This window comes from Marmota flaviventris, chromosome 8 (genome assembly GCF_047511675.1).
Source record: "Marmota flaviventris isolate mMarFla1 chromosome 8, mMarFla1.hap1, whole genome shotgun sequence".
Classification (NCBI taxonomy): Eukaryota; Metazoa; Chordata; class Mammalia; order Rodentia; family Sciuridae; genus Marmota; species Marmota flaviventris.
The window spans coordinates 77762573-77790389 of NC_092505.1; the positions used below are offsets into that span (position 1 = coordinate 77762573).

The 27817-nt window shown below is 37.3% G+C and overlaps 1 protein-coding gene across 2 annotated transcripts; it reads right to left on the bottom strand.

Annotated features, from left to right (window-relative positions):
- Window positions 1-627: 627 nt before the first annotated feature.
- Window positions 628-27817, bottom strand: Lnp1 (leukemia NUP98 fusion partner 1). Of its 2 annotated transcripts, XM_071615828.1 has the most exons (7): window positions 26359-26573; window positions 25037-25128; window positions 24185-24298; window positions 11034-11179; window positions 9536-9730; window positions 3397-3627; window positions 628-1020 (listed from the first exon to the last, which is right to left on the bottom strand). In XM_071615828.1, exons 5-7 carry the CDS (start codon window positions 9689-9691, stop codon window positions 871-873), a joined length of 537 nt encoding a protein of 178 aa, XP_071471929.1. In that variant the 5' UTR covers window positions 9692-9730; window positions 11034-11179; window positions 24185-24298; window positions 25037-25128; window positions 26359-26573; the 3' UTR covers window positions 628-870. The 2 variants fall into 2 exon arrangements, with proteins under 2 accessions (XP_071471929.1, XP_027799086.1); XM_027943285.2 differs by lacking the exons at window positions 24185-24298; window positions 25037-25128; window positions 26359-26573 and adding an exon at window positions 27753-27817.

Below are 27817 nucleotides of genomic sequence, written 5' to 3' on the forward strand. Positions count from 1 at the left end.
TCTCCCTCCCTCCCCCTGTCTCACTGGGACAGTTCTCTTCTCAAGCCCTTGGACATCAAAACTCCATGTTCACCAGTCTTTGAAATCAAAGACCTACACCTGCACTATCTTCAACAGCCATAGGTTCTCATGCCTTTGGTCTTAGAGTAAGAAGTTAGACCAGCAACTTCTCTGGTTCTGAGGCCTTTGGACTTGGCCTGAGCCACACTACTGACTTCCTTAGTTCTCTGGCTTACAGACAGTCCATCATGACACTTCTCAGCCTCTATAGTCATGTGAGCCAATTCCCCAAATGTATCTATCTCATATAGTTCACTCTGTATATCCTTTGGGTCCTGCCTCTCTGCAGAACCCTGAATAACACAAGGTTCTACTTCAGGGTAGAAAAGATTATTTTAGGTAATATATTAAAGCATTCAGGATAATACTTGGCATGGTAATTACCAGTTCTGGTTAAATGATGGCTATTAGACATTCTTACATAATTACTTCTAAAAGGAAGTAAATCTAAAGAGTCACACCAATGACTTTTATTTAAGATGAATTGCAAGGTTGTCATGGAAGAAGAGTTGGTGAAGATGTGTGGGTAGCTCTTTAAAAATCTTCGTTTGCATTTTCCGAAATTACTTTACTCTATTAAAATACCTTTTATTCCCATGAAAAGGCAAGAAAGCAGATTACACTCCAGCAAGATGCCAGAAGCAGTTGGAGGGTGACGCAAGTCGTCTTGAGGAGCCCCATTCCAACCGCCCACCTCTGTCACTCAGCATCTGGGATGCCCTTTTGCAGCTGCCATCCTGCCCTCCTGGAATGGTGAACTGGGCCCAAAACAACCAGTGGCGCCCGTCATCACAACATAAAAATAAAGAACTACTCCGGCCCTTTTTCAACCAGAGAGGCCATGGATACCTCTCGGGGTTCTTCCTTGGCTGAGCTCCTTCCTTCTTCCACCTTCTTGCGGGATCTTATCTCCATCCTCAGACATTCTCTCTCATTTCTTTCCTTTCTGCTCTCAGGTCCCTGAAAGAGAAGGGTCAGGAAAGGGGAGAAATGCACCAGAAGCTCTGTGCCTCCCATTGCTCCCAACCACCAGACATGAGGAAAGCCCTGCCCTGTAGCCAATGTCCAGTTCTTAGTTTCTAGTAATAAATCAGCATAACCCCAAATCATCATATTGCCAAAGGTTTTAGTCATAAAGAGAAGGAATACAGGGTCCTGGGCATCACTGCTGGTCTGAGAAGGATGCCAACCTGCACATGACCATGACTCTTGTGCTCTAACATACCAAAGCTAAAGAACGTACAGTATAGTTAAATTAAGTCTCCTGGCGTTTTTGGATAAGGAAAACAAGATCACATATGGAATGATTCTAACTTCCCTGTGTTCATTACCTTATATTAATATTAGAGTTTGCACTAAATTTTAATGTGAGAACTGTGTGAAAAAACGAAGTATTGAGAAATAACTTCCAACCATGTTAGCATTCCCCAGTAAGTTGCCCAAGTGGGATAGGTGGAGGCCAGGGGCGCGTGGTCCACATTTATTCACTGATTTATTGAACACACAGTGTTGTTGTAAGATTAGGAGATAAAGTACTAAATGAAGAGACTTTACCTTCTAGATATTCCACCTGGGGGAGGGGGGGGGGAGACAGACCATCAGTAAATAAGGCTAAAAGGAAGTAAACAATGATGATAAATAAAATTGTAACTACAACAGGTGACGGTGATATATAGTAGGGAACTATGAAGAAGGGGAGATTCTTTTTTAAAAAAGTTTTAGTTGTAGATAGACACAATACCTCTATTATTTTCTTCATTATTTTTATGTGGTGCTGAGGATTGAACCCAGTGCCCAACATGTGCTAGACAAGTGCTTTACCACTAAGCTACAACCCTAGCCCCAAGAAGGGGAGATTCTTCAGTGTTGATGGTCAGGGAATTTCTTTGAAAGGAATTACTGTGCAAAAATAACATGCATAAACATGGTAATGGTATCTATGTATGCTTCTATTTTTTAAAAAATAAACAGATAAAATCCCTTCTCCTCCCCCTTATTTGAACTGTAAACATTAGGGATCCAGTGATGAGTGGTGGTCATGTGGCAGAACTCAGCCCTACAAGCTGAACATTGTGGAGGTGTCTTATTACCACAATAGTGTCTGCTACTCCATGGTGTAAACTGTTTCTTATACCTAGATTGTCTCATTCCATCCATAACCATTCATTGATTGAAGTCAGAAAGCAAAACAAAGACGCTTAGATAGAAGTTAAAAGAAACTTTAAAAACTGTACTAGTTCTGTACATGTGCTGCCAGATGATTTTCATAGACCCATCACTTGTATTTATCTGATCAAAATTCATGTTTAGCAGTTATAAATGTTTCTAATGCTGGTCAGAACAGTACAAAAAACAGTATAGTGAATATTGTTTCAAATTTGGTCTTTACCTTATTAAGAATAAACACTATGCAAGATATACTTATTAATAATGATTTGAAATTTACTTCCTCATTTCATCACTTAGAAAATCAGAAAGTTATAAGAAAAATAAGTCAATTGAATTTCTAAATACTGAGGTGAAAGAATTAATATTGTTTGTCATGATTAGGCCACAACAGCAGTTTCTGGCTCTTTCAATGTTCAAATATGTGAAATTTAAACCAACACATTAGTATTCATTTGGTCCCCAAACAAAAAATGATACAGCCAATCTTCCCTACCTGTGGGGCTAATATCTGTGGATTCAACCAACTGAGGATGAAAAATAACCAGGAAACAAAATGGTGTTTGTACTGAATATACAATATACACCTTCTTTTTCTTGTCATTATTCCCTAATCAATATACTATAATAACTATTTATCTATTGTTTACATTGTATAAAGTATTATAAGAAAATTAGAGATAATTTAAAAGTAAATGGGAAAATGTAAAATATATGAATGTAAAGTGTATGGAAGTTATATGCAAATAATACTCCATGTTGCATAAGGGACTTTAACATTCATAAATTTTGGTACCCTTTGTGTGGGATGCTAGAGATAATACCTTAGGGAATACTTTATATACATTTTAAAATTTGCTGACAAAACCCACTGTTTATTGTAGCTAGCTTTAGAAAAGTGTGTAGATTGTTACAGTGGAAAATTTTTTAAAAAATCTACGTTTTGAATTTTTAATTTTACATTACAAAAATTTTATAATATGCTCCTTAAAATTGACATAAAATAAAATATTTTAGATTAGTTGTAATAAACTCAGTGTTGTTTTCATTGATCTTATTACCAAGCTGTAAATGGAGAAGTTAAATTTGTGCTCCTCAAACTTGAGGATGACAAAACCTCTGGGTTTTCTTTCCCAAGGGGCTTAAATGTGTACTAGCTCAGTTACATACCAGAGAGACAGAGTGTTTGGTTTTAAAGCACAGTTGCTGTTCAAAGGACTCTGAAAACTCCTGAATTTTGGAATGAGAGCTCCCTTTTGATTCCAGTGACTCCTTGAGTGACCCATCCACTGAGCATTTCCTGTAATATCGCATGTGAGCACAGTTTCGGAATTCCTGATCCTCATGAGAATGCCTTCGAGGTTGGTGGTCACATGATGTCATTCTGGGAAGCATAGGAAACTGGGGATATAAAATTAAAATTTTTGTAACATAAAGAGAATGTACGATATTAGCACAGACACAAGATGCCCATAAACTACTAATAAACATTTCTAATATTTAACTGAAATTTTATCTTCTTGATCGCATTAGATGGCATTAGAGCAGATTATGCTAAGTGAAGCTAGCCAATCCCTAAAAAACAAATGCCAAATGTCTTCTTTGATATAAGGAGGGCAACTAAGAACAGAGCAGGGAGGAAGAGCATGAGAAGAAGATTACCATTAAACAGGGATGAGAGGTGGGAGGGAAAGGGAGAGAGAAGGGAAATTGAATGGAAATAGAAGGAGACCCTCATTGTTATACAAAATTACATATAAGAGGAAGTGAGGGGAAAGGGAAAAAAACAAGAGAGAGAAAAATTACAGTAGATGGGGTAGAGAGAGAAGATGGGAGGGGAAGGGAGGGGAGGAGAGGGGGGATAGTAGAGGATAGGAAAGGCAGCAGAATACAACAGACACTAGTATGGCAGTATGTAAAAACGTAGATGTGTAACCGATGTGATTCTGCAATCTGTATACGGGGTATAAATGGGAGTTCATAACCCACTTGAATCAACTGTATGAAATATGATATGTCAAGAGCTTTGTAATGTTTTGAACAACTAATAATAAAAAAAGAGTTTCAGAAAAAAAAAAAGATTTTTCTCTACAATGAAGGAGCAGAATCCATTGGTTAAAATATTAAATAGAACATCCAAGGAACAGTTTAATTGCTTGCTACTCATCTACCAATGATTTTTAAACATTTCTAGTTAAACCATAAACATTTGAGAAATAGCATAAAGATTAATATTTATGTAATTTCTAAGTAAAAGTATAATGGGAGAGTCATAAGAAAAATATAATTTATATTAAAAAGCTAATGTGCACCAAAAGCAATATAAAATTAAGCTTTAGACAAAAACTAAAAAACAATAGCTACATATTATTGTTTAATAAATATCTTGCACATAAGTACATCTCGTTTACATACAGACATAGAGATAAAATAACACAATAACAACAATGTTAAAATCACAATTGGAAAAGCAGCAGAACATTGAAAGTTCCTATGTAACTTTTGCACCAAGATATTGGTCTTCAAATTGCCATATGCTGTTCACTTTTTGGTCTTAATTATTGACTGGTGTTCAACTTAGTTGCCTGCAGGGGTCACTGGAAACACTCTTTCCTTGCTTTCTATCACGGCACCCTCTGGTTTTCCCTTTGATCTTTTTGCTACAGTGATTTAAACATTTTTGTTTACTTCTTCCTTCTCCAAGTATAATAAAAAATTTATACATTCAGGAATGAGTAAAAGGCTTTTAATCTGGAATGCACAGCATGGCAAGCCAAAGGTGTAACCAAAGAGGAAAAGATAAGAAAATATTTTACTGGCAAAAAGGGAAAAAAATCATGTAAGCTGCTCAGATACAAAGTCTATTGGTCTTCTTTCTAGACCAGTGGCAGGAGCTGAAGTCTTATTGGTAGAGATACCATTGCGGGGAAAGCATCTTGTCTGAATTGTAGTCTAAGAGAATGTTAAAGATTAAACTCTGTTACAGAAATGTGTGTCTGTGTGTGAGCTATGTCAAGCATGTTGTGTATGGAGGTTTTCTGGTGTTTTGTTTTTTTGCTTTTTTTTCCTGAAGAAGTCCTTGAAATAGTTCTTATCTCAGACAGGCTGAGCGAGCATGAGCTCCCAGCTTTCCCAGCTCTGAATTTTGTCCAGGTGTGACAGAGGAACTTCGTCTTGGATCAACAATTTTCATAGAGATTAGAAAGGTGAGGGGGTGATGGTATATGAAGCTGCAGCAGGGAGGACTGCCCATGTTAGTGCCTGTGCTGGGCAGTAGAGTGGATGCACTGACTAAAGACCAGGGAGGCCATGCCATTGAAAGGGTGAGGTGGTGCAAAATGAGGTACAAAATGAAAAAGTGACCAGGTATGAGTCTGGGAGGAAGGCAAGCCATGGGTGCATTGAGACAAAAATAAGGAGGAAGTAAACAAGCCATCCAGCCAGCTCTCTGGTCCTAGCTCTCTGGTGCTTCTTCTTACAAGACCACCAATCCCATCAGATCAGGACCCAACCCTCATAATTTCATCTAACCTTAATTATCTCCCAAAGGCCCCATCTCTAATACCATCCATTGAGAATTAAGCTTCAACATGTTAATCTGGGAATCATGTACCAAACGGCAACCTTCAATAGAAAATCACCAATTATCTTCCCATTGTAATATGAGAAACATTAAAGACAGTTAAGGCCATGAGGTTGGATAGGAGGAGTAACTTATAGTGTTTCAGTAGCACAGTAGGGTAACTATTTTTGACAACAATCAATTGTATATTTCAAAATAGCTGGTAGAGAGGATCTTTAATGTTCCTAACACAATGAAATTATAAATGTTTGAGGGACTGTGTATGCCAATTAATCTTATATGATCATCATACATTGTATACATGTATTAAAATATCACACTCTACTCCATAAATTCATACAAATTTTTCTTCATGGTGCTACAAATTGAATCCAGGACCTCATACATGTTGATATACTCTACCACTGAACTATACTCCCAAATGGTACAATTATTAGGTCAATTAAAATAAAAAATTATTTTAAAAACAATAATAAGGGAAAGGTGAAATTAAAAACTCTAGAACTTTTGGCAGTAATTAACTAAAAGCATCTAGAAAAAAAACTTTCCAAGTTTAAACATCACTGACTAATAATAATAATAGGTACTTACTAGGTAGTAGGCACTGACCTAAGCACTGAACATACATTACTCATTGGATCTTCACAACAATCTAAGGAGGTGCTTGCTATTATCATCAATCCCACTTAAATATGGTATATTTGAGGCAGAGAGAAGTTAAGCAATTTGCTCAGAGTCAGGGTACTAATACATGAAAAATGCAGGAGGAAGCTCCACAGTCCTGCTCTTAACTCCTTCATTGTTCTATGATAGCTCCTCCACATTAGCACCTTGTTAAAAAAAAAAAAAAGTACACAGAACATTAAGCTAAAAGTTCCCCCAGAGAAATATCACTGAAATCCTATTGTTAATTAAGGATTCCGGTAGTGCTTTGTCAAAATTAAACACAAATATCCAGGTGCAGTGGTGCATGCCTGAAGTCCCAGATACTCAGGAGGCTGAGGTGAGAATACGTGAGCCAAGGAGTTCAAGGTTAGCCTAGGCAACATAGGAAGACTCTGTCTTTTAAAAGCAAAAAGTTAAATACAAGTCTAATCTGGAATACAAGAAGCCATTTACTATCAATTATAAAATGCTATAGTATACCTTTTCTCTCCAGGTTTGTGACAAAACCTTTAAAGGAGCCAAGCCCCAACTCATCCCTATAGCAAACAACTGCAAGAGAACCACCCCTATAGTGACATACTGCTGTAGAAATGATAGTGTGTAGCTGGCTTAGGTCAATCAGGGATAAACATTAAAATTATCTTTCACAGCTTTAAATTTAAATAAATGATATGGAAATTTTTACTTCAGTTTTATATTTCTGTGATAATGGACAGGGAAGGCAGATATATTCAATAGCCAAGAGAGATTTCACCTTTTTTTCCACCAAAGACAACAGGACAGAAAAAGCAAGATTTCTTTATTTGCTTTAAACAAACAATCACAGGTTATAATGGGTTTGGACAAAAAGCAATGTTCTATGAGAAGAACTAAACTTTAATTCCTTGTTATACTTCATCCTGCCAATCTGTATATTATACTAGACCAAAAATTTACACAGGCATGGGGATCATGTATGTCTTCTTTTACCCTGTCATCCGATTGTGTCTGGCACATAGTGAGGGCTCAATAAATATGTTATATGAATTAATGCTGATCATAAGACTGATAAGACACATTAGAAAGCACATGCAAAACAGGAAAGAAAGGAGAAGCTCTTTGTTTCCTATAAATGTGATATTAATAGGTAAATATCAATAGATTAATATTTAGAAAGGAAATGGCCTTAGATTGGAGCAATTAAGAGAGAAGAAAAATAAGGGTAACAGTAACTCTTTTAAAGTTATTTTCATTGAGCTCAAAGTAAAACACAAAAAATTGAAAAACTGAATTTTTTCAGATCTCCAAAATAAGAAAAATTTTAGTACATTTAGAGGTATGAAAAGTTAGTATCCAATACAGATTCAATTTACAAATGTATAGGATTATGTAGATAGGGAAAGAAGAATCAGATTCTCTGTTTTCCAGGACTTTGTGTATAACTCCTCGGCATCCTTTTATTTATGTTTATGCTTCTATGTTCTCTTTTCTATTTAGTCAGATTATAATTTTTATCCCATATTTTGTCTCCATAAGTGAATGCATGTGTGTTAGACTGATCATTATAAAATTCATTGTTGACTCAGATGCTCTAAACCTATTAATTCAGGTACTCTTAACCTATTGATTCAGATAAATAATATTTAATGGATGCTTCAGAAACATTATACAAATAAAATCTGCTATTTCCCAAGAGCATAAAGGCAAATAATATTGCAAACTAAAAGTGAATTCTCTAAATAGGGTGTATTATCTAAGTTAAAATTTGAGAGGTGCTAAAGTTTATTCAAAAAACTATATTTTGTAAACCATATTTTTTCCTTTGTTTTCATTTTTCCTGTGGCTATAGGCACTGTTGTGATAAAGAGTAAATCAAAATATTTCCCTTTACTTATGCTTGTTCTCACATCTAGAAACCGGAGTGTCTCCATACTCCTGTTATCATACATTATGGACACCTTGTTAGGTGTGGAACATTAATTATATTTAGATTAAATGAGAGCATGATAAGCAGGTCTATTTTTTTTTTAATATTTGTTTAGTTGTAGATGAAGGTCTATTGTTTAAAACAGAATGAGGGAAAGTTAAAGCTGGAAGGTTTCTCCGAGCGCACCCTGTTAAATATTCTTCACTTAAGGAAACAGAAGCACCAAGAAGTACTGTGAAATATTTGGTCTTAAAAAGGTCTCATTTTCCAAGTTGCTGACCAATGGCACTAAAAGAGGTTCCCATGCACATATTAATATAATTCACAGTCATTATGCATCTTGGAACCCTAAAACTAAAAATTAAATCAAGTAAATTTACCCCTAAGCTTTCTGGTTTGGGAGTTGGCAGAAACGGGGGTTAGAGAGCAGTGTCTGGAGCTGAAATTCTAAGTGACTTGGAAAGAGAGAAGCCATTTTACTGCTGTGTGACAGTGAAGCAGAGGACATGTATGTCTACTGTGGAGTCTTCCAGCACCACAGTAGGCAGACATAAACACTCTGATACCTGTTTTGAGCCCACACCTGGCAAGGCCACCCACTTTCCTCACCACAGCTTTCTGCTAACCCTTCATTCACCAGACACCTGGTGCTCTGCCTAGCCCTGGGAAAACAGGGCTGAGGACTGGGGAGTTGGGGTTCCTGCTCTTGTCAGAAAACCAAATGGAAACACCAGAAAAAGTATATCACATATATCAATAGTAGTGATTTGTTACATGGAATCCCTAACTCCTCAGAGGTCTTGGCACCAATAGGGGAATTATTTTCAGTATTTCAAAGTGACTAGTAGAAATTACACATTGATTGACAGTGTTACACAGACTAATTATAACATCAAGTTTCTTTTCTTTTGCCTTGAATTCTGCCATGCTGTGGGATTATGCCAGGCTTATAGGAGCTCTGAAGAGCAGTGAAAGATATTTTAGATTACTAAGATTAAGGAAATCATTACCAATAGATAAAAATCAGGTCACTTAAAGAACAAGATGAAATGATAAAAAGGATTTTTGTGGATATGAATAAAGATTCAAAAAATTCTCTAAGAGAAATCCCCTCCCCATTCCACCTCTCCCTTGGTTCTATGATAACAACTCACTGGGCAGGGCAGGGAGGTTTTCCTGTAACTGGCGTCTTGTGGTCGGTGGTGTTCCCGGGGTCCTCTCTCATCCTCCTCTCTCCAGCTGTGACCCCAGAAGCTGCTCATCCATTTGGCAAAAGATACATCATCATCATCATCATCTTTGTGCTCCATTTAAAGGTGATTCAAAACATTGAAGTCCTGTTCCTAAGTCTAACAGAGAGAAATATCACCTAACAGGGCTGACTTGAAACCCAGGATTCTCCCCGAAAAGACAAAACGAAGCTGATATTTTTAAATGGTCTCTGATAATGGCATCCTTAAAGGAGAAAGGTTTACTAACAACCACTTCATCATCAGGCAGCCTTGGGCAATGTCTATTTATAAATTGTGCAGCCCACACTACCCTCCCCCCTTTTTAAATTGAGAGGCTTTTAATCCTCCCATTGCTGGGGCTTGTGCCTCACAGCCTAAGGGTAGAAAGCACAGTCCACTGCCTGGTTTTCCCTGTGCTTTGCTGCCAATGGCATGTGATGGCATCTCCAGCTGTCAATGATGATGAAGCATGACTCTCATAATATGTCAGGCCAGCACTGAAATAAGGCCACATTTAAAGGACAGACTGACAGCAGCTTGCAAGATAGCCAGCTGTTGGCAACCCGTTTCTAGATCTGGATACTCTCCTAATAAATCAAATACATATTAACAGGAAATCTAGCTCTTGTGTCAAGGCAAGCAGTTTGTACTGAAGTATTATATATGTGTGTGTACCAATATAAATAATATACATGTAAAATGTACAAATCTGAAGTACACCACTTGGGTGAATTTTTACTATGTATACCCTGTATTACCAACCATGACACAAGTTAAGACAGAACATTCCCAGTTCCCCATCAGGCTCCCTTTGTCCCATTTCCAATCCATATTCCCTTTAAAAGGTTACTACTCCTGACTTCCACTCCCTTAGATTAATCTGGCTATACTTGAACTTTCTTTCAGTGGCACCGTACATTATTATTTTTTGTGTGTCATCCAACATTATATCTGTGAGATTTGTCCACATTTTTTCAGTTACAGTACTTCATGTGGCATAGTAATGAATTGCATGAATATCCCACAATTTTTTTTACTCAGTAATGTATGGTCATTTAGGGCTGTAACATGGGTCATTTCCAGTAAGGGCTATTATATTTAAAAAGCTTCTGTGAACTTATCTTCCCTGTTTTCAGTCATTTTTTTCAAGGTAAGGAGGATATTAAATTTATGGAGCCTCTACTGTGTTGCATATGGAGCAGAGTATCTTACAAATGCTGTGTTCTTTATAACAGCACTGGGAGATATTGAGGAGTAAACTGATCAAATTATGTTCTATGCATGTACAAATATGCCACAATGAAACCCACTATTCTGTACTAGTATTTTGCACCAAAATAAAATAAAAAACCTGTCACTGGGAGATTTGTGTCACATTTTATAGATGAAGAATTTGAGATTTAAGTAGTTTATCACTTGCCCAAGGTGAAATTGTTGCTAAGCATCACAGTCAGGTTTGAAGCAAGTCTCTCTACCATTCTGCCAGTATTCCACAGACCTTGGAGAAATCTTGCATTTTCATAAGGAGATTCTTGGTGATTTGTCAAATAAAAATCCTTTCTGGAGCTAAAAAAGAAAAGATAAGCTTGATAACTATGCACTAGTCCTAGAGCATGGTACCATGATTTATACTTACATAAAAAATAAAATAATCAAAGCCTAAAATGGCTTGCAAAATTTTTACTTCTTGATTTAAAAGAGATTCATGCTTGCTGTTTTGTAATATTTTTATAATAATTGGAGGAAGGCTGTTTCTCAATGACTCAGGAAAAATTATAACTGTATGTCATTGCTATTGGCTGTCTTTGTTATTAAAAAAAGACATAAGATAACTCCCCTTGGATTTTATTCCCCAGTTCTTCCCCTCTCTCTCCTGCCCTCCTTCCCCTTTTCTCCCCTACCTCTCCTCTACTGACTTTCAAAGGCATACTGTATTAGTCAGAGTCTTTCAGAAAAACAGAATCAATAGGAGTCAGGGTTCTCCAGAGAAACTGAATCAATATATTGACTCCCTTTGGGCATTCCTTCTAAAAACAAGGATTCAAGTGAATTATTTGAACTGAAAAGGAAATTCTCAGGTCAGAGAGTTCCAACACACATACACATACACATATGAGGGACAAGGAATGAATAAGAGGAATTGATTCATGCAATTATGGAATTTGAGATATCCCAAGATCTGCCACTTGCAACCTGAGGGACCAAAACAGGTGTTGATATAGTTCAATCTGAATCCAAAGCTATGTCAACCAGGGAAGCCAATTGTGTAAATCCAAATCAAATACCAGGAGAAAATGAGATTAAATGTCCCAACTCAAGCAATGAAGCAAACAATTTGTTCAATTCAAGCTCTCAGAGTAGGATGATGCTTACTCACACTGGGGACAGCAACCCATATTTCTGAGTTCACCAATTCAACTGATGACCTCATCATCATCTTCCCAGACATACCCAGAAATGATGTTTAATTTAATCTGGACATCCCATGGCCACACTAACACATAACATTAACATCACAGCTACTAATCCATTCTTGAGAATTCTATCTCAATTTGTGTTTCTCTCAAGTTGGAGGAGAGCACATCCCAAGGATGTGAGGTCACTCCAATCACCTCTGATAGATGGGTCTCTTGACTCCTTCTCAGGGTTGTCTCATGAGTTTTAATTTGTGTTCAGTTTTCCAGATTATTTGAAATTTTCAACATTAGATTGAGAGCCTGACCAATTTGCTCACTCTGTTTAGTTAAGCAGTTGATTATTAAATGCAGCTGTCCCCAGACAGAGATTAATCTTTTCCAGGCAGTTTTCTGGATAAATGACCAGAAAAAAGGGGGTGGAGATTTTCTAAGCACATTCTGAACATTTTTGAAAATTCAGAATTTTGTCCTAACAAACTCCTGAACATGATGTGTATGTATGTCTGTGTGTGTGTGTGTGTGTATATGATATATACATGATATATGTGTCTGTGTGTAAATTGCTTTGTTCCCTTTGTACCCAACCCATCCTAATAAAAGATCAAGATGAAAATAAAAAAAGATTAAGAAAAAAATGTAAAAGATTGATTTCAAAATGAAACACACTGATTTCATAATAATAGGAAAAACTAAACAACAACAACAACAAAAAACAGTGCCTGGGGACATGCAGTGGAAGGAAGGCATTCATGATGTACTTTTCTTTTTTTAATATTTTTTAGATGTATGGACCTTTATTTTATTCATATGTGGTTCTGAGAATCGAACCCAGTGCCTCACACATACTAGGCAAGTGCTCTACCACTGAGCCACAACCTCAGACCATCATGATGTGCTTTTCATGACTACTCTTGAACACCAAGATGCTGTGAGGTCTGGTCTCTAAACTGATGGTTGTGTCTATGATCATACCTAACAGAGCTGACTATGAGACAGCAGGGGTGTCCCCTACACTTGCTCAGAATACTCCCAGATTTTGTTCACAGTCATGAGGCAAATAAAATGATGTCACAGACAAGCAAAATTTATAATAACTGACTGCCTTTGGATAGTCCTTCTAAAACCAAGGACTCAACTGGACTGCATGAACCATAGAGAAAGCCCTCAGACAAAACGCCCCACAGTGGGAAGCCACATTGGGACCCTATTAACTTGCATTGTTAGACTAACATGGGTCCTCACAGGTGACTTAACTGCAAACTGTTTCTAAGTAAACTGTCTGGGATTGTACCCTTCAGTGTGCACTTAGATTATCATGGACTGCCTGGGCCCTAAAAGGCATGCAGGTCAGCTTTAACTCACTAAACAGGGTTATGATGGGCTTGAATTGCTACCTTGTCAGGTTAAAAAAGGTTAATACAAAAACTTCAGGAGAAACCCAGATGACATTCTAAGATTGGCCTTTACAGTTAATGGGACTTATTCTAATTGGCTAAATCCAGGACTCATAGATTTCAAATGAAGTTAATACTGCAGATAGTTTTCACTCTGTAACTTGGGGTCCTACTGATAATAATTTTGCTATAAAATGTCCTGGCCAAGAGAATAGACTATATAAAAAAAAAAGTTGGGGGGGGGGATTTCAATAATAAGCCCAAAACTGCCTGTCTTTAGAAAGGATTACTTGTAAAGTTGGCCTTTTGTGGCATCTAGGAACTCAGAGGGTAGTTTCAGCAATGATATTAAACTTTCCCTGAATTAAGAGTGATCTAAACTGTTTGTAAGACCAAAATGATTTATGCTATGTGTTAGTCAATTTTCCATTGCTGTGACAAAATATCTGAGATAAATGGAGAAAAGATCTACTTGAGCCCATAGTTTGAAACGTTAAATCCCACAGTTAGAGAGGTTAAAGGAGTTCAAATTTTCTCACCCCATGTCATCTGCAAAGCAAAGAGAGGGTGAAGAGGAGGGGCCGGATCCCAATACCCCCTTCAAGGGTCCACCTCCAATGATCTAACTTCATTCCATTAGACTCTACCTCCTAAAATTTATACCACTTTCAAATAACTCCACAGGCTTGCAACCAAGTCTTTAACACATGACCTTTCGGGGACTTTTAAGATTCAAGTCATAACATGTTGAAAAACTGGTTTTCTTCCAAGAGTTCAGAGTTTCAGTACTAGCCAGGCAGAGTGTACTTCCATGACCAGCAGCCAATAAAAATTTTAGTTATTGAGTATCTACTAAGACTTCCTGGCAAAAACTTTCCTTGTGCATGTTGTCAGAACTCATTATTGCAAGAATTAAGCATGTCCTATGTGACTCTACTGGAAAGGGACTCTTGGAAGTTTTAGCCAGGGTTCCTCCAGACTCTGCCCATGCATCTTTCCTATTTACTAATTTTGCTTTGTATCCTTTCACTGTAATAAATCTTAGCCATGAGTACAATTATAAGCTGGGCCCTATGAATCCTTTCATTGAGTCACCAAATCTAAAGTTAGTATTAGAAACCCCCTAAAACAAGAAGGAAGGGGAAGTCATTAAATCTTTGACCAATAATTTTATCAAAGCAACAAGATAAAAATTGACCCCAGAAAGAAAAAGGATTTTGATAACAGAATAGAAAATTAGACTGTCAATTTCATTTGTTTCTGAGTTAAGCCCATTTTATTAACACCATGAAAGAAAGATGATTCTCCCACCCCTTTCCTGGGCTAAGGTTTTTATAATAATCATAAAACATCGAAGGGGCTGCAACAGCATGTGTCAAGTCTCAACATTGTTAGAATAGCTTTTCTGGCCTATACTGGAAGCCCTGGAATGAAAGAGACCCTACTCCACACTTGAAGCCCAACCATCTGCTTTCCGTAACGGATCCCTGGACACCCTTGGAGGAGATGTGGCCAGCGGCACAGGACCAAAGAGAGCTTCCCTTTTGACTCTGGTACTGATGGAGAGAAACACACAAAGGCTAATGAAATGGAATGAACAATCTACAAACAGACACACACACAGACACACACACACACACACAACTGAACTTAGAAAAGATGCAAAACATTCAAGAGAGGAAAGATGGCATTTTGAAAAATGGTGCTTGAGCAATTGGACATTCATAATTTAAAAACTGAAACTTGATCTATGTTCCATATTTCATTTTTAAAAATTAACTCAAAATAAACCACAGACTTAAAGGAAACTGTAAAACTATAAAAAAATAGGAAAAAACATACAGAAAATCTTTGAGATCAAAAATTAAGCCAAGAGGTCTAAAGCTTGAAACCAAAGTATAATCCATAAAAGGAAAAGTCAACAAATTGTGTCTCATTGAATTTAAAACTTTCTCTGTGAAATATCCTGATAAGGGGATGAAAAGACAAGATAAAGACTTGGAAAATATCTACAAACCACGTATACAACAATTGAGTAGAGTTTAGAAATATATAAAAAACTCTCAAAGTTCAATATTAAAAGAACAAAAAACAAACAATTCATTTAGAAAATGAGCAAAAGACCTGAAAGACATTTCTCTGAGAAAGATATACAAATGGAAGATAAGTACATGAACAGATTTTCAAAGTCATTAGTCATAAGGTAAAGGAAAGTTAAAACCACAGTATGATAACACTTCCAAAACGATCAAAATGATATGTTTTTTAAAAAGTGTTAACACCAAGTGCTGAACAGGAAATAAGAATCTAGGGCACTCATATATTGTTAGTGGAAATGAAAAATGTTATAACCACTTTGGAAAATAGTTTTCCAATTTCTTCTAAAATTAAAAATACATCTACCATATGACCCAGAAATTGCACTTGGGCATTTATACTAGAGAAATGAAAACATACATTCATTAATAAAAACCTGCTCATAAATGTAGAGGCTTGCTGGTCACAGTGACACATGCCTGTAATCCCAGCAGTTTGGGAGGCTGAAACAGGAGGATCACAAGCCAGCCTTGGCAATTTAGTAAGGCCCTAAGCAACTTAGCGAATGCCTTTCTCAAAATAAAAAATATAAGGGGATAGGGATGTGGCTAGTCCCTGGGTTCAATCCCCAGTACCAAATAATAAAGAGAGAGAGAGAGAGAGGATTATGCTAATGAAAGTTCACATCTCAAAAGAAATTTAATAATTATATAAATAAAATATAATTTTATAACTATATAAATGAAAATTTTATAAAGCATCCCTTAAGTAACATAATTATAGAGATTTAGACCACATTTGTGATTCCCCTAGGTTAGGGATTAGGGAAAAAGGACTCTGGCAATTAAAAATTTAGCTTTAAGAAATTTTATGTTATGAATCACCTCCATATTGTGATTGAGGCAGTAATAAATTTAACCAATAAAAGACCTCTGTGATGAAAGACTTCTGTTATGCATAATTAAAATGCCCTAATTTAAAAAAAAAAGTCCAAGAACTTCACACCCAGAAAAATAGACAGTGACAGACATGAATCTGGACATGTCTTATAAATAATATCTCATGAGATATTATTTATAACCTTACTCTTATTGATAGAAAAAGACTAGAAACAATGATGAGCCAAAAGTCAATGAGCATCTCTAGGCCCCAAATTGTAGTCTTGAAGTGCTATTTATCATTTAACAACAAAAGAAAAAAAAAGTAGTAGTAAGAAAACAAAATGACTTATTGAAGAAAGGGATTAATCTCTTGTGGATCAAGAACAATCTTGGAAACTCTTGACTCAACAGAGCAAGAAAACTAGACTACTAAAGATAGGCCAGTTATAATTTCAATTTTCCATTATAAAAGTATTCCAACTAATAAATGAAAATGAGATGTTAAAAGTAGAGTTTCAGCATTTTGTGCCTCCATTACAGAGTCAATTCCATTGAAATATTGGGCTGGTTGTCACAAAGAGACAACCACATGTCATCTATATTCTATAATCTTGCAAAGGAATCAAACCTGACTCGAGTTGACTGTAGATCCAGCCACCAATGCAGATTAAGAGAGACTTAGAAAACACCATTTTTAAATAAATAACATAAATTTATTTCTTACAGTTCTATAGGTGAGAAGTACAAAATCAATGCAATGTAGATTTGGTGTCTGGTAAGGATCCTCTTCCTGATTCATAGATGGTGCTTTCTTACTGTGACCTCACATGGTAGAAGGAACAAGCTAGCTCTCTGTAAACACTTTTATATAGACACTAACTCATTCTTTTGGGGTTTTTTTGTTGTTGTTGTTCTTTTTAATTTAAAAATGTATATCATTTTTTAATGGGTAAGACTAAATCACAATATAGGGTTTCACATTTTTTTAATGTAAATAAACCATTACTGTGTAAGTGAAGATAATGGTTACTTATGAGAGGTTGAAGGTACATTATAAGTTGGATTGGAAACATGGAAGAAGCTTCTGGGACAGCAGCAAACTTTTTTTTTTTTTTTTTGCAGGGTGGATACCAGGGATTGAACTCAGGGGCACGCAACCACTGAGCCACTTCCCCAGCCCTATATGAATTTTATTTAGAGACAGGGTCTCACTGAGTTGCTACTGCCTTGCTTTTGCTGAGGCTGGCTTTGAACTTGCAATCCTTCTGCTTAAGCCTCCTAAACCATAGGGATTACAGGCACGTACCACCACGCCCAGCTAGCAGCAAACTTTTATATCTTGCTGTGGATGATGGATTTAGGGTATTATAATTAATTCTTATAATAATTAATCCATTCTTCTATTGGTGGACTTCTAATTTCCAATTTCTGCCAATAAAAGGCAGCTGTGCTCTAAACCTTGTTTCTTTGGGCAGTGTTTTTCTAGAGCTTACATTTACAGGTGAAATTTCTGGACTGGTGATAACTAATTTTTGTCTTTTATTAAACACTGAGAGTTGGTCCCAAGAGGGCAGAAACCACCACACACACACACTCAAATCATACTATTTACTCTTTAAAGTAGCTCAACCAATTTATAATTCCATTTCCTGACATCTGGCAAAACACGAGTTTTGCCACATTTAAAATTTATCGCATTACAGGTGCAAAATAAAATCTCTTGTTTTTTTATTTGTATTTCCCTAATTATTAATGAAGGTAAGGATATTTTATATGTTTATTGGCCATTTTCATTTCATTTCTTCTATTCCTTTACTCATTTTTCTTCAGAGCTTTTTAAAATTGATCTTTATTATTTTCCATATACTGTATATTAACCTTCTGTAAGTTTTTTTTAGAGTAACCTTTTTTTTTATTAGTTGCTCAAGACATATTCATCACAAATATCTTTTCCCAGTATAGGTCTTCTCTCAAATTATAGTATCACATGTTTTATATAAGTTGAAATCTTTTAATATAGACAAACACATTCTTTATAAGCTTATGCTTTATCCTATCACAAAGTCATCAAGATATTCACTTACATTTTCTTCTGAAAGCTTTTGTTTTCTACATATAGGTTTTCAAACTATGTGTAATTTTATTTGTGGTATCAGGTAGAATTCTCCTTTAATTTTTGTTATTTGGTAACTTTACTGGCTTTCTATTACTATGTATCAAATTATCACAGATTTATGATATAAGGTAGGATAATCCACTAAATGATCACAAATGTTAGCAGCTAAACAACACAAATTTATTATCTTACAGTTCTCATAACTTAGAAGTCTAAATACATGTTAGCTGGGTCCTCTGTTAAAGGTCTAATCAGATGTAAATCAAAGTATTTGATGCTCATAGTCTTCTTCCAAGTTTACTAAAAGAATTCAGTTTCTTGTAGGGTAGGACATTTTTCTTGCTGGTTGCTGGCTAGGGACCACTCTCAGGTCTTAGAGTTCCTTTCCATGTGGCCGGCCCTTCCATAGCTTATTGCTTTTTCACTTCCATAAGATTGGTGTTATGCTCGAATTCGGGACCCCCAAAGACCACCAGAGACCCAAGATCGATGCAAGCAGCAAAGAGGTGTTTATTGCGAGCTAGCTCGGTCCTCCGCGCACACACACAGCAACTGGTGACGCTGAGAGGCCCCGAGCCCAGGGTTTGCAGCATTTTTATACATTTTTTGGAGAGGGCAGGGACTTCACATACATCATAGCCTCTTTTAGCAAATCATCACACACCGCGGGAAAATCAAATAACAACTCTAAAACATGATTAGCACATTCACTGGCGGGAACAAGTTGGGTAGGGGTGATTGGTCAGTACAAAGGGGTATTCGTTTGAACTGATTGGTTTGAGCCAAGAGGGGTGTACATGCTGAACTACATGGTTTCCCAACTTGTTATTAACCACCATAAACCATTGGGAGGGTCATCTGGCATCCCAGGTATTTCCCTGTCTCATGCTGATTGGTGGCTGCTAGGGGGCTGCTATGGATCCCCACCTAGCCTGACTGAGTCAGGGACACCTGGCGCAGCAGATCTCTCCTGTTATTTGTAGATAAACAACTTAGCAGGGTGGGAATGTGCTTAGGAGTGCTCTGTGGGATTTTCCAAGGACTAAGGTCATGTCCCTTCCTTGGACAGGCTTTGCTCTGAGGTAGAGGCTGGTTTTTCATTGGGAGTGCTTTTTTCACTCCCAATAGCTTTAACCTCCCTCAAGGGCTCACTTGAATAGGTCAGATACACTGGGGTTGTTCTCCTTTTTGATTAACCTTGATTAAGCCATTTTGAACCTTCCACACAAACTTGCCCACCAACTGAATATCATTGAGTAATCTCTGTTGATAGCAGCAGTCTATCAAGCTGTGCCAAAATTCAAAAGCAACAAAATAATGAAAGCTAATAAAATAATTGTTTAATCCATCAAGTTTTGGTGAAGTTTATGAAGCAGCAATATATATCTGGAACATATGTACAGAAACTATTTTTGTGGCTTTAAGTTTATATTCATAATTTAATAAAATTGAGTATCTCATTGTTGGAGATGAGGTTATTTTCTACTGGCTATGAAAAAATAACAAAAGGTAAATCTAGGAAAGCATAGCCCAGAGGCTTTCAGGTTCCAGCCTAGACCAATGCAAAGGTCAGGACTACATAATCAGGGGTAACAGTCTAACAGGAGTGAATTTTAAAAGTGTCATTTTGTATGGATGCATCACTCTAGGCCTTTCACTTAGCAATGGACCAGTGTCTTCATGCAATGCCGCAGTCTAGCTGGGCACAAAATCACGAGCCACTCACAGCCTTGTAGATTCAAACAGCAACTCTTTATTCTCGAACTGTCACCAGCACTCTACACGCACGTTCTGGGGCAAATTCACCGGCACTCTGCTCTGCATCCCAAAATACTCTCTGAATCCCGTGAGAACTCAACGGGAACTCAAGGAGCGGGCGGGCGCCTGAGGCAGCAGGATATGCCCTATTCCAAGCAGGGTCCACCTTAAACCTGGAACCGCCCTAATCCAGCAGGATCCTCCCTAAACCCGGATCCACCCTGGTCCTTCAGCAGGGTCACCTTTCTCAAACATTCATGCAATGTCACTGCAAATGACCTGGGTCCAAGGCAAGCCCTATTCCACAATGGAGAGTCCTCCCTCTAAGCAATATTGGGTAGGCTGACAAAGAAATTGCCATTCGTCATTCCTACTTGGCTATGGCTCTCAGCAATGCAAGTCATAAAACAGAGCACTGTTCTCCAGGAAGACTCAGTTAGACTTGGGTAAGCAAAGTTTAGGTCAGACCTCATGTCCCAGCATCATGATGCAGAGCACAATGGCATAATCCATATTGTAAGGGTCCAGCGAACGTCGGAGGAAGAGACCACCAAGAGACCGGCTCATGCAACAGCAAAAGGGGATTTATTGAGGATCCAATCCAGCGCGCTGGGGCTCCAGGCTCACTCAAGAAGGGAGAGCGGCCAGGAGCCCAGAGCAGAGGTTAAGCAGTGCTTAAGTACACTTTTTGGGGAGGGCGGGGGCTTTGCATACATCAGAACAAATCATCATGAGGCGCGGGAAAATCGAACAACAACTCTCAAACTTGATTAGCACATTCATTGGCGGAAACAGGTCGGGCAGGGGTGATAGGTCAGTTCTAAAGAGGGGTACACATTCAAACTGATTGGTTTAGGCCCTGAGATGCCTACGTGCCAAGCTGCACAGGGTCCTAGGTTATTAAACAACTAGATGGCGAGGGGGAATATTTACTGGGAAGTCCCGGGAATTGTCCTAACAGCTACAGGAATTTCAGGTTTTGGGTGTAGCATAGGAACTTAACAATACCTGGTCCTTTACATTTTAACTCAGGCTTTGCAGCTTAGAAACTTTACGTTACCCGGTCTTTTACACTTTAACTTCAATTTCTTTTACTCTTACAATATGTAATATCTTTATAAATTAAAGTGCAAGAAAACATTTCTACATTGGAAATGACACAAATTCTTGTGGATGGCAATGAATTAAACTGATAAGGATGGAAAGATTTTATAAATCTGTGTGAGTGGGCAAAAAGATGGCATATGAGTATGACAGATGATAGATTGATCAATCTCACAGAGAAAAAGAGGAAACTAGAGTTACCATAGATTCCCTAAAGACAAATGTCAACAAATTCTGACAGCAAAAAGAACATCCACTTGATTGAAACATAACATGACATTTTCCCTGAGCAGAAAAGCAATACCTCCCACTCAGCTGATGCTATCACAGAACAACTTCTGTCATAAGGCAGAAATAATCAGAATCAGGGAAAAAAAACTAACAGTATGAGGAAAAAACGCCCAGGATAACAGAGGATTCTATATAGCATTAGTGTACAAAGTACAAACCAATCAGGTCCCTTCGGAAGCAGCTGCAATGGTGGAGATAGGAGCAGTGTCACAGCATGCTAGCGACTAGAACTAGCAGCTATGATGGTGGGTGTATTGGAAGCTGACTATTTCTGGTGCAGGAGTAGCAAATGAGTTTGTTTCCTAGCTGACACTAGTGGTTTTGGTCACATTGGTGGCAAGAGTAATGGAAATGCAGCAGCAGTTAGGAACTCATTCAATGAGTTCTTCATGCTGCATCAACCATATTTCAGGTATTGTGTTGGGTGGGAAAACAAGTTAAAAAGCACCAACTATATGTCCAATCCTGTAATAGATGCAGGAGTACAAAGATGATTAGAACATGGACTCCACCCTTCAAAGACTCAGAATTAAGCATGGTAGTACACAAACAAAATGTAATTATGGCAATGTGTTAGTTGTCAGGAAGAAATATAAGCTGATGTCTGGTGTCATAGTCTGAAAGTGTAGTTCCAACCTAAAAACTAGCAGGCTTGAGAACCAAGAAAAGCCAATGTTTCAGTTCAAGTCCAAAGCAGAAAAGATCAATGTTCTATCTCAAGACAGCCAGACTCAGGGAAAGGTCAGGCTTTGTCTTATTCAGGTCTTCAACTGATTGGATGAGAGCCAACCGCATTTGGGATGGTGATCTCCTTTACTCAAACCATCAACTGAAATATTAATCTCATCCAAAATACCCTGACAAATACAACCAAAATTATGTTTTACCAAATATCTGGGCACCCCATGACCCAGTAAAATGACACATAAAATTAGCCATCATACCAAATATTTGCTAGACTCTGGGAGGACAAGATGAACAAAGTTTCTGACCTCATGGAGCTTATATTTTAACATAAGGAGTACCATAAGTAATTTCAAGCACATCTTACTATTAGTAATATGGATCAAAAAGATAAAGGACATGGGTGAGGAGAGATACAGGAGAACAGAGACATTTAACATTATAGTGGAAATGCAAAGGTTATAAAAGTCTTTGAGCTTCAGAATGAAATTGTAATTATGCTGTACAAAAAGTAATCTGGTATCTAAATGCATGAGTGACACAAAGAAGAGAGATACTAGGGACAGGGAAGGCATCTGAGAAGCAAATATGGGGTTCAGAAAAGACAAGGGAAATAGATAAAAGAGAAAAAAGGAGGTGTTATTGATTAAATGTTTGTGCCATAACCCCAATTAATATGTTGAAATAATTATCCCAATGTGATGGTATTAAGATGTAGGGACCTTAGGAGGTGGCTAGATCTTCTAAAAGATACTGCATATAGCTCTCTTGCTTGTATATACCATGTGACTGTACTATAAAAACTCAAGAGTCTGTACCTGGAAAAGGACCCTCACCAGAATGTGATCATACTGGCATTTTGATTGTAAATCCACACTCCAGAAATGTGAAAACCAAACTTCTACTGCTTATAACCCAACAAATCTGTTTTGTTATAGCCGCCTGAATTAAGACAATAAGAAATGTGTCATGTTTCTAAGCATATGTTATGTCCCAGATAATTAAGTATTTCATATTTCAACTAGGAATGAAAAGCAGAAAAACATAAAAATGTTACAATAAAGTTGGTCTTGTTGAAGGCTTCACAGTTGATTTTCTGTTTCCATGTGAATATATGTGTATAATCACTTTTGTTTGGGTGGGTAGGGTTATTAAATTCCTAAAAAGGTTTAAGGCTTCAAGTGGGGTCACTAGCAATGTAATAAAGGTAATATAAGAACAAAAGGATTACACAAAATGAAAGAATGGGGAGGGCAAATGATTTATTTATTGATGCTTCTTGTAGTTGACAAAATGAAGCATCCAAGCAAAGCTTCTCTGTAAGTAGTAGAAAATATAAAGCCAGAAATCAGGGCAAGAAACATTTAGATAATTTGTATAGAAATGGCATCTGAAGCAATGAGATGTGCTTTTCTTACACATTGAAGAGATTACAAAACAAAAGAAGATAAGTTCTTATGAATTCCTGTATTTCAGGAAGCACTAGAGCTGTTTTGTCCAGTAGAGTAGCCATTAGTCACATGGAACTATTTACATTAATTCTAGAGAATGGTTAGAGAATAGAATCAGGAAAATCTAGTCTGAATATCTTCTCTGAAACACAGAGAGAAAACATTTTAAGGACAATGGTATCACATAATACTGCATGATGTTCCAAACAAAAATAAATTTTTTAAATTTCCAAAGCAGATTCACAAAAATTATAAAGTTAAACTAGGTTACAACAGATTGGAAATGGATGATAAATAAATAGAACTAACAGGTGGAGATAATTCTTTCCGGTAATTTTTCAGTAAAGAGGAATGGAGAGAATGAAAACCTAAGGCCGAAATGAAAGAGAAGAGAGCTGTATAGGTATGTGCTTAAAATAAGCACATTTATGAACTCACCAGAAGGTCTGGACACTCTTTGTAGTGGCACCCCCTTCTCCACAGAACATCGTAACTTAGCTTCTCCAGAAATCTTCATCATAATTGATTTTAGGTCTATCAGCATAAGAGTCTCTACAAAAGAGTTCAATGTAGGTAAACTTCCTATTTTCCATCTATTTTATTTGGCCATTGGCCTGTGAAAAGTCAGCACTTTAGGTGCTTAACGCCCCTTTACTAGTTTTTCACAGACATTTATCCAATGTAGTAGTTTGTAAAAGTGTGTTTGCAAATGCAAAATGTGATAATTAAAAGACAAATCCTTTAACAAGGCCTCTTAGCTTTGAGCTGGAGCTTCACAGAGATGTCTGCATTTCTAAGATAAATTACCAATTGGGCTCCATGGTAACAGCTTGCAGGGAGAGGAAAGAAAGGGGCGAAGAAGCTCTCCCCTTCTCAGGTGTTGTCCTTGAAGGGTTAACTAGTCCAAAACAGTGAAAGAAAAAGCTGCTTTTAGGTGAACTTCTGCAGACTGTGAACTTCTGAGCCCCTCCCCTTACACGCTGGGTATAAAGTTCTGAAACTACCTGATCCTGGGGTGTTGGGGTGCAGGGGAATAATTGATTACAGCAAAATCTGTTCCCTCTGAACCTGGCTGCAACCAAATAAAACTGTTTCCTGCTATCTTTGGTGCCCTGCCTCATATGTCCCCTACAATACCTTCAGTCAACCAGGAAGAATCATACATTTTTTTTGGTGGTGGTCTGGGGGAGTACCAGGGATTGAACTCAGGGGCGCTTGACCACTGAGCCACATGCCCAGACCTATTTTGTATTTTACTGAGAGACAGGATCTCACTGAGTTGTTAAGCACCTCCTCTTTGCTGAGACTGGCTTTGAACTCGCAATCCTTCTGCCTCGGCCTCTGGAGCCACTGGGATTACAGATGTGTGCCAATGCACCAACCTAGAATCACACATTTTAAAAACAATAAGGAGACTTATAAATCGATCATCTAAGTCACCATTCACATTACAAAGAAAGCAAAGTTTCTTAACAGTGACACAGTTCAGTGATATTGACATCTAAAATAAGAACTCAAGGCTTCCAAATGCCAATCCATTATAGTTTTCTACCTCATTCAATTGCCTCCAAAGATACAGATCAAAGAGAGAAAACAGTTTCTTTTGAGTTCTGTTCATCTATCAAGAAAATGTTCACATATACAAAATTTCCATTTCTTTTAGAATCATGGGTTTGTTTTTGACTTTTATTCTTTAATATTTAGAAAAACAGAGAGCTAAGCATTGAATACTGGTTTGGAACAGATCAAAAGGACTAAATATTATCTAATTAAATCCTTACCATAAGCTGAAAGGAGTGTGTTTTCACCATTTCGCAACTTAGAAAATTATGCATTCAGTCAGTAAGGTAAAAAAGCCTGTAATTGTGAATTCAGGTCTACACTACATGAAATTAGGAAATGGAAAAAAAAGAGAGGAATAAGCAAGGAGTGGAATTAAAATCTTTTCTAAAAGTATAAAAGCAACAAGTATGAATTCATTTGCAAAAATGCCTATTCTAAAAATTGAATCAATCCTTTAGAGGGATATTAGTTGATAAAAAAATGATTCAAGAAACTCTTAACATTCATTCCCTTTTAAGAGGGGAATTGTGTGGCTGGGGGAAGGGAATGAGGCAGACTTTTTTCTTTTAATACTCTTTCTTAGTTGTTGATGGATCTTTATTTTCTTCATTTATTTATATATGGTGCTGAGAATTGAACCCAGTGCCTCACATGAGAGGCAAGCGCTCTACCACTCCATAACCCCAACCCCAAGGGAGACATTTTTTATTCTAATTTGTTATATAGGATAGCAGAATGTATTACAATTCATATCACACATATAGAGCACACTTTTTCACATCTCTGGTTGTACACAAAGTAGAGTCATACCATTAGTGTCTTCATACACATAGTTGGGGTAATGATGTCCATCTCATTCCACCGTTTTGTCTTTCCTACCCCCATGACCCCTCCCTTCCCCTCCTACTATCTGGAGTTCATTTAATTCACCCATGTTCCCCACCCAACCCCATTATGAATTAGCATTCTTATGTCAGAGAAAACATTCAGCATTTGGTTTTTGAGGATTGGCGAACTTAGCATTATATTCTCCAACTCCATCCACTTACCTGCAAATGCCATGATTTTATTCTTTTTTAATGATAAATAGTACTTCATTGTGTATATATACCACATTTTCTTTATCACTTCATTAACTGATGGGCATCTAGGTTGGTTCCACAGTTTAGCTACTGTGAATCATGTTGCTATAAACATTGATGTGGCTATATCCCTTTAGTCCCAAGGTAGACTTTTAACACTAAACCTTTATAAATTCTGGATCTTAAGCATAACAATATATTATTGACTATTCCAATAAATAAGCAATCCTTTTTGAAATATTTGAATTTCAATGTTTTAGTTCCAACCAACAGTTTATAAATGCTTGCATTACACAATGCTCCAAGATGCCACAGAAAAACTGAAATTTCAGGAATATTTTCTTAAAAGGCAAGGTCAAGATCACATCAAGAGACAAGAGATCTACCTTTTGGGTGATGAATCAGGTGGGGAGAAAGCAGTTCACCTCTAACAATCACTATCTGATCAAATTGATTCCACTCCCATATGTTTAGCCTATTTTCTTAGTTTGTGGCTAAGAAAACCTATTGCTTAAAAGCAATGTCCTGATAGGAATCTACATGAAGCAAGAGAAAAGCAATGATTCTGAAACTCTTTCAGTTTAGGCCATTCGATTTTAAATCAACATGAGTGCTACTTAATAATTTTCTTTCTCTTTCCTTTAGCACTTCTGTGATGTTGAAAATCCTCCTGTACTCAAAAGTCAAATGATCATTTATAAAGTTTCAATGTAAGGGTCGGCAAACCACTATACCTGAAATGAGGAGCCAGTTATGCATTCTCATTCTCTGTTCTACTTGCCTTTTTTTTTTTCCTTGAAAATAGTGTTAACTCTAAATACCTTGCAACAGTTTCATATTTAAGTGGTCACGCACACAGCAAAGGAAAAACACTTGACAAAGCTTTTGGAGATATAAAAGCTATGAATTGAAATCACATTTTGGACATGACTGGATAGCTGAAGACATTGCAAAACAAGCACGAGGGTGGGCAGATCAGAGCACTGGGGCAGGCACATGACTTCAGGGAGCCTGGAGTGGGTTGGGTTGTCAGATGGGATCCAGCTCAAGATACCACTACACAAGGAAGACTGGAAGCAGGTGGGAAGCCTGGGGCCTCGCATTTCTACCTAGTCACTTCGAGAGTCTCTTAACAGTGTACACATCATTGCTTTCCTAACTGGTTCAGACTAAGAGTCGCAGGAACCCGGATCAACCCTTTTGGATTGGAATCACCCTGCCTTTGTCGGTTTCAACCTAGTTTTTTTTGCCCCCTGCTATTGCCCCCATAACCTCAAATTAGTCTAAACTAAAATCTGGCTATGGGAGAGATTAAAAGATGGACGATACACTAAGCTATTTTCACCTCTTCCCTCGCTCACTTTTAAAGTCCTTCCAATCAGTTGATTTCCTCTACACGTGCGCAGCTGAGTTAAAGGGCTGCCCA